The sequence below is a fragment of the Panthera leo genome, chromosome E1 (genome assembly GCF_018350215.1).
Source record: "Panthera leo isolate Ple1 chromosome E1, P.leo_Ple1_pat1.1, whole genome shotgun sequence".
NCBI lineage: Eukaryota > Metazoa > Chordata > Mammalia > Carnivora > Felidae > Panthera > Panthera leo.
The window spans coordinates 19,386,474-19,400,689 of record NC_056692.1 but is presented as its reverse complement, the minus strand read 5'-3'; the positions used below and the strand labels follow the sequence as shown (position 1 = coordinate 19,400,689).

The 14,216-nt window shown below is 57.2% G+C and overlaps 1 protein-coding gene across 3 annotated transcripts in view; it reads right to left on the bottom strand.

Annotated features, from left to right (window-relative positions):
* The window catches only part of RAB11FIP4 (RAB11 family interacting protein 4), a 33,876-nt gene extending 25,081 nt beyond the window's left edge, over positions 1-8,795 (bottom strand). The window contains exon 1 of one of the 3 annotated variants that reach the window (XM_042915021.1): positions 8,588-8,795. In XM_042915021.1, the coding sequence (XP_042770955.1) occupies positions 8,588-8,617 (30 nt within the window). In that variant the 5' untranslated portion in view covers positions 8,618-8,795. Of the gene's footprint in view, positions 1-4,255; positions 4,281-8,341; positions 8,476-8,587 lie in introns of those variants that run through there. The other 2 variants (XM_042915023.1, XM_042915022.1) reach the window with 2 other exon arrangements.
* Between the last annotated feature and the right edge of the window lie 5,421 nt (positions 8,796-14,216).

Sequence of the window (14,216 nt, the reverse complement as noted above, 5' to 3'; positions counted from 1 at the left end):
ATTCTGTGTCTCCCTTTCTCTCTGCCCCTCCCCTGCTTAAGCTCTGTCTCTCTCTCTCTCTCTCAAAATAAATATTAAAAAAAAAAAAAAAAAAAGCCTCAGATTTGCAAGGCCAAGCAGAGTGCCAGCATTTACCCACAGCTAATGGCCAGAGCTTCCGGGGCAGACAGACTGGGATCAGGCAGGCCATGGGCGAGGCAACTCTTCTGCACCCCCACCCCCCCAGCCCCCTGCCAGAGCCTCTATTTTTATGACCTTTGGGCACCTCCCATCATGCCAGAACCCCAGCAGTGCTCCCAGCAGGCCCCAGTCAGATGCTCCCTGTCCTCTGCCTCTGCCAGGTCCAGCTCCCCAGGCCGGAGGTCCCAGGGCTGCCATCTCACACAGGCACCAGAGCGCAGCTTGGGGGCGCCACGGGCCAGGCAGGTGGAGCCGGCTCAGGTCCCTTCCCGGGCTCTCCCACAGTAGGAACAGATAAGGGCTCTGGGTCCAACCACAAGCCATAGCCTGGGGCGCAGAGGGCAAGAGGTCCCCACGGCGAGTACAAGGCCACCGATGGTCCATGAACTTTGGCCCTGTCAAAGGGCCCATGAGCTCCCCAATGGCCACAAAACCAGGCCCTGTCTCAGACAGGCACACGTAGTCAGTCCCGTCCGGCTGGTCTCAGCCTCCCCTCCCTTGTCCTCCAAGCTCCTGCCCAACGTTATCACCACCCCCGCGCTTTGACACGTGCTGCTCCTCGTGCCTGAAACACAGTTTCTCCCCATGTCACAAAGGCCTGTCCCTAAAGAAGCCCCCGTCAGAAAGTCACTGCACCCGGGAGGCCCATCCTTCCCCTCCCAGCCCAGAGCTGAACTCCTGGGGCCCTCCAGGCATCGCTGGGCATGAACCTCGGGCCCCTTCTCTGTCCCCTTGACTCTCTCCCTGGGACACGGGGCGAGGCGACTGTACCCTACCCAGCGGGGAAATCTTTCCACCCCAGCCTTGGCACAAGAACCCACAGATTCCCCCTGTCCCCAGCCAGGAGCCGTGTGGTAGCCTTGCTCCCTGGGCAGGAGGCTGCGTCCCAAAGGGGCCACCACGCCAGCTGCTGCAGGCTCTCTGTAGGAAAGGCTGTGCCCCGACCCCGGCCCGGTTTCTCGTGGGGCTGGGTAATTCTCACATCGCTCGCCGCGCGCCAAGGACAGACGCCACCCTCGTGCCAGGGCTCACGTACCACCTCATCTGACACCATACACGATACAGAGGGAGTCGGCCGCTGGCTTCCATCGGGATCTCAGGAGGGAGAGAGGCAGAGAGACCTCCGACGAGAACACGGCTTGAAAGCGCCGCCTTCCTGGGGAGTCTCCGTCCGGCCAGCATCCCTCGCCGAGGGTTCCGGCTTGCTTCCGCCTCGCTTCCGGCTGGGTGTCCCCACGTGGCTTCAGCCAATGCCTCAAACTCAGCCCGCTGCTCTCTCAGCGAGAGGCCCACCGCGTCGACCTCACCCCTCCGAAGGCGCGGAGGTCCTGACCGCCGGCCCCACTCCTTCCCCGAGGCCAGCCAGGCTGCCCGACACATCCTGCTCACCCGGGCCCCTGCGCCTCCACCCCTGCAGTTCCCGGCCCCGAGCTCCTCCGTCTGTCTCAGGGCGTGCACCCCAAGGAGACAGAAGGTGGTCTTAAACAGTCGGGGGAGACCAGGAAAGAACACCTCCCTTAAGCACCTAGCACGTGCCAGGTGTTTTTGTGCAACAGCCACCATAGAGAGGAGAACACTCAGGCTCAGAGAAGTTGGGTAACCTGCAAAAGGTCACAGAGCCGGCAGGGCTGGGATGTGGACAAGGTCTGACCTGGATGCAGCAAGAAGGGTATAGACAACAGGTTGAACCTTGCAGGCCACGGGCCCAGGGGTCAGCAAGGCTAAAGAATGTGGGCTTGAGCTGCCGCCCCCACAGCCCACTAGGCCCCGGACCCCTGTCAGCTGAGGTTCCTAGGGCCCATGCCACCCTGGCCATGAGGCAGAGCCCCCTCCCCTTTCCCTATGCAGGGAGCTTCAAAGAGGCTACATGTGGGAAGATTTTACAGGAAGGGAGAGGGGAGAGATGGGAAAGAAAATTGCTAAAGGGAAACACACGTGAAAATGAAAACTCGGGCACAGTGGGAGGAGGAGGGAAGGAAGGAAAAGGCGATGTTCAAGGATTATAAACGGAGTCAAGAAGCCCAGATAAATTATACCCCCTTCCCTCTGCTACCTTGGGAAGGCCAGTAACTCACTCTCTGCCTTCACCTCCCTCTCAATCGAGCTGGAATGGGACGGCGTGACCTTAGAGGATACCCAGCAAAAGAGAAACGGAGAAAGAGGCCTCACGCCCAACCATGACAACTGTACAGCCACGATCCGCATTCGGTAGGGGAAGAACTTGAGTCTCAGAGAGGTCGCTCTACTTGCCCCAGGTCACACAGCTCGTGCGCGGTAAAGCCGGAACCTGAGCCCCGGTCTGCCTGGTGTCCAACCTCGTCCCCTTGAATCACATCACAGGGAGTGTCCCCTCACACAACTTTCCCCCCACTACAAGGTGGCTCTACTCCCCTCCCCGAAGAAACTGGGCAAATCACACAAGTTATCTAGAGGTTCCTTAGTTTCTGCGCTTCGTTAAATCCCAGAGGCCTTCGATTTTTAAGACGCGCCATTATTCCGAGTACACCAGGAAAGAAACGGTGCTGCCAGAAAGGACAGCACGCCAGCGAATGTACGACACACGCCAACCAAAGATGTTAAAACGTGGGGGGAGAAAGTGTCTGACAGTCTGTAGAATACGGTGTGAGTGGGGAATGGGGACTCGGTCACTGGTCTTTAGACTGTGTGTGACGCGAAGGGGAGAGGACATCTCCACACACGCACGTGCACTCACTCACGCACACCCGGCGGCTATGGGACCCTTCTCTGCTGGTAAGCGACGCAGTCTGGCAGGTAAGACCCGCCTGTCAACAAGAACCCTTGTTTCTCCAGGAGTACGTCGCAGTGACAGGCAGAGGCCGTCCTGACCACCACGCACACGACAGCAGGCCCGGCCAGCCTCGGCTCCGTGGAGCGGCCCACCTCTCGGCGGCCAGGCCCGGTGAACAGGTAGGCTCGCCCCTTGGAAAACCACCAAGGGCAGTCACCCGACGCGGCACGTGGCTGCACAGTCCACACCTTTCTGGCCCCTCTCCTGCTCTCCTGGGGCCTTGTAGGCAGAGGCTGGGGGCTGGTGGCGGCACGGGGGCACACCGCCCCAAGCTGGCTCCCCGGCCGGGCACAGGCGGACAGACGGGTAGGCCCCGGGCTGCAGGTGAAGGGGTGAGGGGTGGGCCACACCCCAGCACAGCAGGCAGGGCAGGACAGGAAGGACCAGGTAGAGCCCCGCACCACACCCGAGGGAGACGCCTGTCACCTCGGAACACGCTTTGCATAGCATTCACAGACTGCCACCGCCAGTCACTTCGCTCCGGCCCCAGGGTCCGCACCTACAGAGGCTGAGTGGGGCTATTTAAAAGACACAGGGACTGAGGAAGAGTGGAGTTTTGCTCCTCCCGTCAAGGCCTTCCCATAGCAGAGTTTCTTCTCTACTGCTTTCCTGTCTCTGCAAAAAATCCCGCGAGGTGCTAAGGTTATCAGTCACAAGGATCCAACCAATAGAACTAAAAATAACAACTCACTCACACGCCAGGCACAGTTTCAAGTGCTTTTCGTACATTTACGCGCCTCACCCTCGTCTTGCACAGGAGGAACGGGAGGCGCAGAGAGAGGACAAACGGTTCGCCCAAGATTCCTGGCAGGGGCAGGATTTGAATGCAGGCCGCCCGACTCCGGAGCCCAGCCTCCGGGGCACCACAGCACCCTGCCTCTCTAGCTAGCTCACCACCCACCAGGTGCCAACCAAGCAAGTGTCCGAAACCGCTCTGGGCCTCTTAGGTGGCAGGGGCCCAGTTTCTCTTCGCCATCGCCCTACGGAGACTCAGAGAGGGGAGGCAGCTTGCCTGGAGTCCCAGAGCGAGCAAGCCACAGAGCCAGGGTCTCAACAGAGACCAAAGAAATGTTCTTCTACTTGAAGAAACCAGGCCCTGGGTGGCTGAGCATGAGAGGAAGGCACCGGTGTTTTGAGGTGGGTATTTCTCCCAGGAAAGCCAGCAAGGAAAATCCTACTCCTGTGGGCTCTCCTGTCTGAAGAGAGAGACAGAAGTTCGGTGCAGAGCAGACCTCGCCCACCAACCCCACTCAATGACCCTCTTACCCCCAAGTCTGCTGCAGACCACACTGGCTACTGGAAACGCAGGTTCCCTTTCCATGCAGTTAGCCTTGCAGACAGCGGCGGGGCGGGGACAGATGACTAAGAGAGAGAGAGCTCCCTCCCACTCTCCCACACTCCAGTTCTGTTCGGGCCTTCCTCTTTTTGGTCCCTTAAAAGAGAAAGGCTCCCAGGAGCAGGGCCACAGCTATTAATAATAACTGCCACAGAGTTTTGTTTTCATTTGAATCGTGTTTACATCGCTGGGAAAGAACCCACTTGTCTGGGAAGACGAAACAGGTTGAATCAATGAAGAGTATGGCCGACAGTCGGAAAACTTCCCGTTTCTTGAAGGAAGTCAAGAAGCGGGGTTCAAAACGTTGGTGTCACTAGTACCAGCCGGCCAGCAGGGGCTGGGGCCAGAGGTCACGCAGACCCCACAGCTCTGGATCTCCACCCAGACCTGCCGGTTGTCCACTTCCTCCCTGTACACACACACACACACACACACACACACACTCTCTCTCTTTCTCTCTCTCTCTCTCTCTCTCTCTTTTGGGGACCCAGGCTGGACAGAGCTTAGCCCCAAAGGTGCTGCCCAGGTATGTGAGCACCTTTGCTAGGCTTCTTAGGAGACCAGGGCACAGAACTGGAAGTGAAGGAAGGCTTGGGCACCCTGGGGCCCGGGGAGGTCGGGAGCCCAGGGAGATGTCTGCGGCTGGTCAGAGCATGAGTCTTGGGCACTGGACTTGCTACACCCCCACTGGTGTGGACCCATGGGCACAGGGAGACGGCCCCAGCTCTGCCTGCTCACGCACCGCCGTGCACAGGTCACCCAGGCGGTTCCGCTCATAAGATTTGTGTGGTGGGAATAACATCTGGCAAGAAGGGTTTCCGCATTCACAGGGACAGGCTTCTCTGACCTGACCCCGCCTGGGGGCAGGAAAGTCCACGGCAGCGATGGCCACATGCAGACACTTCTCCTCAAGAAATGCCTCGGTGCCCAGACCCGTCAACAGCAAGGGTTTGGAGAGAGCAGAGCAACGAAATGTGTTTTGTGCGTGTGGATTTCTACTCTCAACTGTGCTGTTCATCTCGTGGGGCCTGGGCGCTCCCTCGGCAGCATGATATGCCCCCGGTCTGAACATGTGCCGCCTGCTCCTGCCCGGCTCCCTCTCCAATCACAGCAGCCTCCCTGCACTTCCGCGGACACACGTCGCCAGCCGTGGTCCTACCTCAGGGCCTTTGCAGGTACTGCTCCCACTGCGTGAACGTCTTTTGTCAAGCCGCCACTTCTCAGCAAGGACTTCTCTGCTCATTCTGTTTAAGTACACAACACCCACTGCCCGGCTTTCTCTCCTGCCACCCCACACGCTGCACATTCTACCTGCTTGACGGCCATCACGTGAGCTCCTTGAAGGCAGGGACTGTTGCTGTCATTTGCTGCCATATCTCCAGCGCCCAGCACAGTCTAGCACAAATCAGAGGCTCAAGCATTTGACAGATGAACTGCCTGTGCCGGGCAGTGTGCTGGGTGGGGGCTGGGCAAACAGAAAGGGGGAAGGGCCTGTGCCCCGGAATGCCGTCTGAGAGAGGAGACTGCCACACCGCATCCGGGAGATGTGATCACACAATGTCCAGGGAGATGCAAGGTGGGCCCGACAAATCACATGGCCGTCTCATTGTGCCCAGGTGGCCATGGGGCAGGACTGCCCGTTAATCCATCTGGGAGCCCAGGCAGGAGGAAGATGCAAGCAGCCCTCCTCCTTGGAACGGCCAGTGTTTTGATGCCATCAACGCCTCGTTACTGAGTCAAGAGCCAACAGAGCAGACCCAGAAGAAAACAGAGCCCAACCCCAGGGACTCTCCATGCCAGGCAAAGCCAAGGCACGGTGCCCCACTGCCAACTCCAGGCAGCAGGCAGACCAGATAAAGATGCGTCCTGCTGAGCTCTGTGCCAGGAGACCGAGCACAGAGCCAAAGAGTGGGCACCCTCCGTCCAGGCTGTCCCTCCCCCATCCGAGGTCCTGAGATGCCTGCCTTCTAGGAATCGCTCACCTGTTATTTTATTGGGAACCTTTCTCCCTCCTCCCTACCCACAGCTAAAATATATACACGGAAGTGAAATGGTGAGCGAGATCAGTTGTGAAACATCCCTGGCATAACATGGCACCTCAGAAGAGGGACAGCCAGCCCTAGGAAAGGAAGTTTCTAGCCACCTAGAGGGAGAGGGGGAGAGTGCGGGAAGGTGAAAGCCAGGAGGGCTTCAGGTGAACAGCTGAAGGGAAAGCCCAGGACATGGGGCAGCTGGTCCCACCAAGTAGGAAGGGGGCTAGTAGGCTATGAAGGGGCCAGTGTGCTTGGGGCGGGGAGGGGCACAGTGCTCTGAAGAGACGGAAGGATGGGGGAGCAGGGAGGCCAGTCAGCAAGACCTCAAGCTGCAGCCCAGGGCCTCCCCAAGGCAGGCTGCTCCAGGCCTCCTGATTTCTGGTCTTTTCTTCCCTTGACTAAAAGTCCTTCTCAAGGACAGACTCTAGGTAGTCTCTCCTGCTGGTCTTCCTTGGGGCAAAGGTCACACCTCCAGGCCTGTTCACCAGGCCTGGCTAGTCAGGTCCCTGCCCGAGGCAGCCTTATCTCTCTGCTGGCCTTAGTCAACCACCCCTCCCCCTCCACTAAAGCCCAGGGTCCCCCAAACAACAAAGCTGGTCCCCAGAAGGCATTCTCCGAACTGTGATGTCTACCACGAGTGCCAAGACCTTCCTGGGCTTTCCCCCATTCCTCCAGGCCACACACCCCTCCCAGTGAAGTCACAGGAACCTCAGAGACAACCCAGATCAATGTGCCTGAGGGCTCAGGGGAGTTGGACAGGTAACAATTCCACCCAGGTTTTCAGTCTCCTAGAGCCTGCAAACACCTTAGGGACAGGGAAGTGTCCCTGTGTAACAGCCCCTGGGCACATAAGCAGCATTTCATGAATGCCAGCTCAGCAGGGTTAAGGTTTGGGACAGTCTATCTGGGTAAGCTGGTGCCTGGCTTATAGCAAGACCCCAGTCAATGGCAATGACCCAAGGACTCCGCCAAGGCTGAGCTGGATAGTTACAGAGACTCTCACGGCAAAGGTCTGATATACACATAATTGGTAACCTCCCCCTCTTTGAGACTCCCTTCTCCCTAACCTGGCAGCTACGTTTCATCAGGGGAAGGACCTGGAGATGCCCCAGGGGATGTGCCCACACCACCCCTTTCCCTGGAACCCAAACAATTAGCACCTGCCACCACCAAGGGAGGAGAGGTGAACCATTAGAAACCATCCCAGGGGTTTGTCAAAACAAGAAGTGAGGGCGGAGTGCAGGAATCCAGCCCCCTAACAATCCTTTGAGGAGGAGGCCTATAAGTAAGTCAGACAAGGAAAACTGACTGGCATATCTGTCAGGGTGAGTGATGTGTCACCTACAGCCATCTGTGGGAGAACGGGGCTGGGGAGAGGGACAAATGGTGGAAGAGGTACGCTGGAGGCTGTGCAAGGATGAGAAGGAATAAAGTCCAGGGCTGAGTAGGGACCAGGTTCCTAAAGCACAGACATGGTTCTCCAGAGGCTGCTCGCCAAGGCCTCAGAGCCGCCTGTGGCCCGCAGAGAAGCGGCTGTGACAACAGCCAACTACTACCTGGGCCGACCGCAGGCTTTCGGGGCCGGAGGGCAAAGAGCTATGAGTCCGCAAATACCTCCGGCCTGGGCGACGTCACGGCTGCGAAGGGGCAGGGCCCTGGTCCCAAACCCCGAACGAGGCTGGCTCTCCCTCTTGCCGGGCAGAGCCCCTCGGAGAGGCGAGGGAACCCCGGCACAGGCGCGGTGCAGCCGCCGAAGAGCTATGGAAAAACTTCGCCGGCGCACAGCCCCCTGCGGGACTCGGCGGAGCCAAGGGCAGAGAGCTGGAACAACACCGGTCCCGGAGGAGCAGGCGCGCTGGGAGCGGAGGTGGGACGCGGAGGCGCCTGGCTCACTAGATCCCCCTAAAAACACTTTTGGAAACTGCGCCGAAGAAGCGGCCCCTTCTCCCCGGGCCCGGGGGCTAGCCCTGCCCACCCCCGCACCTGGGAGCCCGCAGAGGACCCGGAGGGGACAGCGGCTTCTCTTCCGTGGCCCAGCGAGCGAGGACGCAGGTAACCCGACCTCCCCGGCCAGGGCCGAGAGGGCGGATACTCCCGGGGCGGGAGCGGGCGCCTGGGCTGCGGGCGAAGTTCCGCGCTCTGGCAACTTCCCTGGCCCCGGGACGGCGGGCCGGGCCAGGTGCGCGTCGCCGGAGCCCCGCGAGCCCGAGCCCCTCGGCCGCCGCTTACCTGGCCCCCGGAGGCGGGCGGGGTGCGCATCCCCCGTCCGGCGGCGAGTCGGTGCGCTGCGGAGGGGCAAGGAGCGGGCGGGCGCTGGTCGGCGGGGCGGGCGAGAAGGCGGCGGGCAGCGAGGAGCGCAGGGACGATCCCCGCCGCTCCGTGGCCGCTTGCTCGCTTTCGGCTCCAGTTGAAGGCGCCGGCCCCGCCCCCACCCGCGCCCGTTGCCGGGAGACCCGCGTGGGCCGAAGGGCTCTTTGTATCAAAGCTGCCGTGACATCACGAGGCGCCCGGGCCCGGGGATCGTAGGGGCGGGGCCTCGCGCCGGGGGCGGGGCCGGAGGAGGAAGCCGGGTCTGGGAACCCGAGCCGCGGGGGGCGGGGCCCAGGTAACCCCGCCCCCTAAGGTAGGGGCAGGTGGCAGCCGCGGCGCGGACCAATGGCCGCGCGGGCTCGGGCGGGCCCAAGCTCCCCACCCGGGAGGGCGCCTGTGGAGGTGGGGCTCGCCCGGGCCCGCCCGAGCCCGCGTCGCAAGGTTACTGCCGCCCAGGTTTGCGCGGCCCGGACCCTGGGATTCCAGGAGACCGATTCTGTAAGTTCACACGCCTGCCTGGCGGGCGCCGTCGCTGCCGCTGCCCTGCCCAGGCCACTCTCACTGTTTGCGGTCACCGTCCTATGAGATTCCCGGCTAGCGCTTCCGCGCTCACATTTGCGGACCCGAAGGAAGACCTGCCAAACTCCCAGCCCCCTCGCGCACTACCACCACCATCAGCCCGCGACCGGTGACTCCCAAATTGAGTCTCATCCCGAATCGCACTCACAACTTTCCGGATCTTCGTTGTAAAGTCAAAAGTTGTCTTTATAACCAGCCCAGGAATAAAGAACCAAACGGCAACACGAACTAAGAACAAAAAAGGAAGTATCCCCGTATTAAATCCTAGTAAATACAATTTAAGTAAAAAATATGCCCACCTCGTAACTCCTCACTATGCTCTGGATTAAAGAAAGCAAAAATGTAAAGCAACAAATATTGCAAAAGTTTCTCTTCAATTCGATGTTACTTGTGCAACTGGGGGTAGGGAGTGGGGGATTTATCTTCCTAATTGTCCCAGGCTAACATGAAGGCCCTTTTGCCTTCCCTGAGTCCTCACTGACCAACACGGTGGCACTGTCGGCAGCTGGGTGCTTTGGTCCAGCTCCAGCACCAACACACACACACACACACACACACACACACACACACACACACACAGAGCTTTTCAGCTTTCCTGCCCCCTTCTCTCTGGCTTTTTGCTCTCAACTTCCTTCTCACCAATATCTCTCCTGCAAATAAATTGCCAGCTGCCTCTTTGTCTACCAGGGGCCTGTCTCTGAGGCAAAGCACCCCACCGAGGCTCCCCAGACCTACAAGGGACTCTCCAAAAGGGACAGCATTAGCTAGAGGAGGGCCTCCTGGCAAGGGCTTTGTGTGAGGGGAGGCTGGAGCAGTGGGGGTGAGGTGGAAACTGGACCACCGCTGGCCCTCTCCTCCTCGCTTATGCCTGGCAGTTCAGAGATCTCTGTGCGGGAGCTCCAGACTGTTTCTCACCCTTGTTTGTGTCCACCCCGACAGTCCCTAACATGCAGAAGGACCGCGGTGTATCATAAAGAAACCTGGCTTTGGAATCACACAGACCTGGGTTTGAATCCTGTTTGCCAGCTGTGAGTCCTAGGACCAGTTATGCAATCTTTCTGAGACTCAGTGTCCTCATTTATAAAATGGAAGTGGTACAATCTGCCTCATGAATTGTTGGGCACCCTGGCGGAGGGTCCACTTAATTTTAGGCACTCATCAAAGGTGTGGTGCATGGAGAAGCCCACGCACCCTAAACTTTTCTGGGTCCTAGCTCTCGTCCAGCAAAGGTCAGTGAAGAAAAGCAGACCTTGTCAAGTACCCCGCCCCCGTCCTCCTTAGGGGTCATCTGATTGACATTTCCAAGAGCTCTGTGGAGGGAGCAGTGCTAGTGGTCCCTCTTGATTTTTTCCCCAAAGGTGATGGGGTAGGGAGAGCATCTCCAAGTATCTGTCCGGAAAAGCAGTGTGACAGAGAGGAGGGTCACCAGATGCTGGCATTGAGCGCTTGGGAGTCTGAAGCCTGCCTGTGTCTACACCTTACCACGGGGCAGTCATTTAATGTTTCTGAGCCCCAGTTGCCACCACTGTAGAATGGAAACACAACCTCTCCTCTTTCAGTTGTGAGGTTTGAATGAAGTGAGAAAATAATAGTTCGATGCCTCCCGTGCTACAGGCATTTGACAAATGGTGGCTTCTAGTTATTCCCAGCAGCACGAATAAGCCCCAGTCTGACTCAATGATTCGGCACATGAGCTCCAGAGCCAGAACCGAGGGTCCTATCTTGGCTTTCCCACCTTATACAGGGACAGCGGGAAGAGCCTAAGCAAGCTTAATTCCCAGTGTCTCAGTTTCCTCGCCTGCAAATTGGAGATAATAGCAGCATGTATTTCAGGATTATTGTGAGGATTGAAATAATCAGGACCCACATAATACTCAGAACAGGCCTGGCACATAACAGGTGCTCCATAAACAGCAGCCATTTTCAATTACCATATGACTAGAGACCGGGAAAAAGTGATGTGAGGCTTAGAAGCTGAAGCAGCTTGAGGGATGATTTAGAACCCTAACTTTTGGGAGAGGCCCTGACAACTTCCACAGGGTTCGGGGAAGCAGTGATGATTTGGGGGCTGGGGAGGAAGGCTGGCTGTCTTCTGAAATGGGATGTGGAAACTGCGGGCTCCAGCCCAGGCTAGGGCTCCCAGAGGACTCAGTGTTCTCCGTTCAAATGGGGGCTGGGAGAGAATTATTAGGGAAATATAGTCCTGCCCCCCTGAGCACAGCCCCACCTCTAGGGCTGGGGGCAAAGAGGGTCTTGAGTTAGCTACCTTGGTTCCTTAGCATAGCTGTGTTGAAGATGTTATAGAGTCAAAGCACTTTAAGCTAGGAAGGCTCTCGGGATAAATATCTAACATACTCTTCTCCCACTTTATGGATGGGAAGGGGGAGGCTCAGAGAAGGGTGGGAATTTGTCCAAAGCCACACAATGAGGTATCAGATCAGCAGGGACTAAAACTTCCCATGCAGAGCCCTCACTTCCTGCTCCTGGTCTGGCTGGGATGCTTTACTGAGATGGTAGGGCCAGCAGGGGTTGGGGAGTGATGGAGAGTGATGGCGAGTGATGGGCAGTTAACTCCTACGCAGAGCTCACCAGGCACTGTGAGTCTCCTGAGTGGTCTGACTTGCTATTTCAGAAGAACAGTCTCATTAAAAACAGAAACCCTCTCCCAGGGAATGTATCCGACAATGATTTGCAGAGGGCAGGTCACTCTGATTAATTCTTTTTATGTCGAGGCACTGCTTCTGCCATTGTTGATATGACACGACTTGCATGAGGTTGAATGCCAACGCCAGAGAGAAGCGGACAGAATGTTGATAAGCAGGAGTTACTGGCCTCCAGAAACTGATGGGGGTGGAAAACACGTGTTCACTTGGGTGGGCCAGGTGAAGGGAGAGAATACACTAAGTCCTGTCTGTACCACAGCTATCGGCCTACCTTTGTCTACTTCTGCTGTCACCAGGCAGGAGTTAGCTCATCATCAGATGGTGTAGAGAGGCAACGTTTTGTACATGTTTGGGGCCATATGGAGGGACCGGCTGAATATATATGGCATAATTATAACAAGAAAAGAGCTCTCCGAACATTACCCAGTGTTGACATTAGCCAAGCAAATGATGCCAACCAACATCAGCCAAAGGAACAAACAAGGAAACAGCTACACGAACAATACCAGAACTGAAAAAAGCATTAGAGCACCGGGTCCAGTGGTTCTCAAGCTTGGTTCCTCGGAACCTGTGGGTTTTTCTGGAGATTCTGCCAAGGGGCTGGGGGGTGGGGAGGGGCTCCAGGTGAGCAACAAGAATAGCTCCACGTCCATCTGCTTTACGAATAGACTTCCACATGAGATTTCATGTGAACAAAGAGTTCCGTGGTTTTACATTTGTTTCAAATCACTAGTCTGATATAACCGTTCATTTCCCGAACAGGGGAACAAGCCTCAGAGGCAGAAGATAGCTTCTCTCCTCACCATTTCAGTCATTAGCAGAGCCAGGATTAGAGCTGGATCTCATGACTCTCTGTGTAGTGCTAAGACGGACATCTGTCACCAACCACAACTGTCAACATCGGTCAAACCTGGTCATACATGCTGGACATTACTTCTGCCCAAACAACTCCACCAGCTACTTGGTGTGGAAAAGCCCTCTGGGTAGCCAGCTCAGACTCCACCACAAACACCTGTCTTCTCTCCCCTCCTCTTTATTTTTTTAATGTTTATTTTTAATTTTTATTTATTTTTGAGAGACAGAGTCCAGCGGGGGAGGGGCAGAGGGAGGGAGACACAGAATCGGAAGCAGGCTCCAGGCTCGGAGCTGTCAGCACAGAGCCCGACGTGGGGCTCGAACTCACGGACCGCGAGATCGTGACCTGGCTGAAGTCGGACACTTAACCGACTGCGCCACCCAGGGGCACCATTCCTCTCTTCTTTAGACGGCCCTTGAAATGGTTAGAAACCATCAGCCCCAACCGGTAAGTCTCAGCTCGTCATTCCAGAGGACAAATTCAACCTTTGATGACGTAAGCAGTGGCTTTGGAAAGAGAAACACGTACCAAGGAAGCAGACAGAACCCTGGGATTGCAGAAGTCTCTTAACCCCAAAGGAAAGTTGTTCCCCATCTCCCATTTAGAAACAACAGGAAGGACCCGTGACTCTGAGAGCCCTTTCACTCTGGCAGGGGTTTGGCCAGGGGGCCTGCACTGCGTCTGGGAAGTGGAGGACATCTGGGACCACTCCTTCCTCTGGAAAGATATGGTTTGGACGGCACGTTGCTAAGGTCCCTTCCCATTCTACGACCCTGGGCTAGCCCGGGAGCAGATCTTGGACCCAGGCTCACGCCTTGGATACGGGAGTCCCTTTCCACTGGAAAACAGCTCAGTGCTGGTGACTGTCCAGGATTCCCGCAGCGCTCTGCCCCAGGCCTGTTTTTCCTCACAATGTCCTGTTGGACGTTATGCAAACAGGGCGGGACGGGGTCTTACCGACTCGCCCCAGCTCAGTGTTCAGAGAGGCCAAGCTCTATTTTTGTCAACCTGGGCACACGTGAACAATGGGTTTTCTTACTCATGCAAACCCTATAGGAGGGGCAGATGGTGAGAAAACCCGGGTTTCCTCTGACTCATTTGACCATCGAAGAGGAGGAGATGGCAGGGGAGGAGGAAGTCAGACAAGGTCTTCTTTGACTTGGATTGGGCGAGCTCAAGGGGTAGAAACGTCTCCTTCCTTCACTCTTGGTAACAGTCAGGTGGTTGCAAACCCATCAGAGCACAAACAGCTCTCCCTTCCTACAAATGCCTTCCCCACCGTCCCCACCTCCTCCCAGCCCAGGCAGCAGTGTCTCTGACTGGTAGAAGTCGGTAGTAAGGCAGTGGTTCCCAAATGGCACGCTAGACTCACTTGGGGAACTTAAACATCAAATGCCCGGGTCACAACTGCATCCAAATTTTTAGGGTAGGAGCCAGGTGTTAGCAGTTT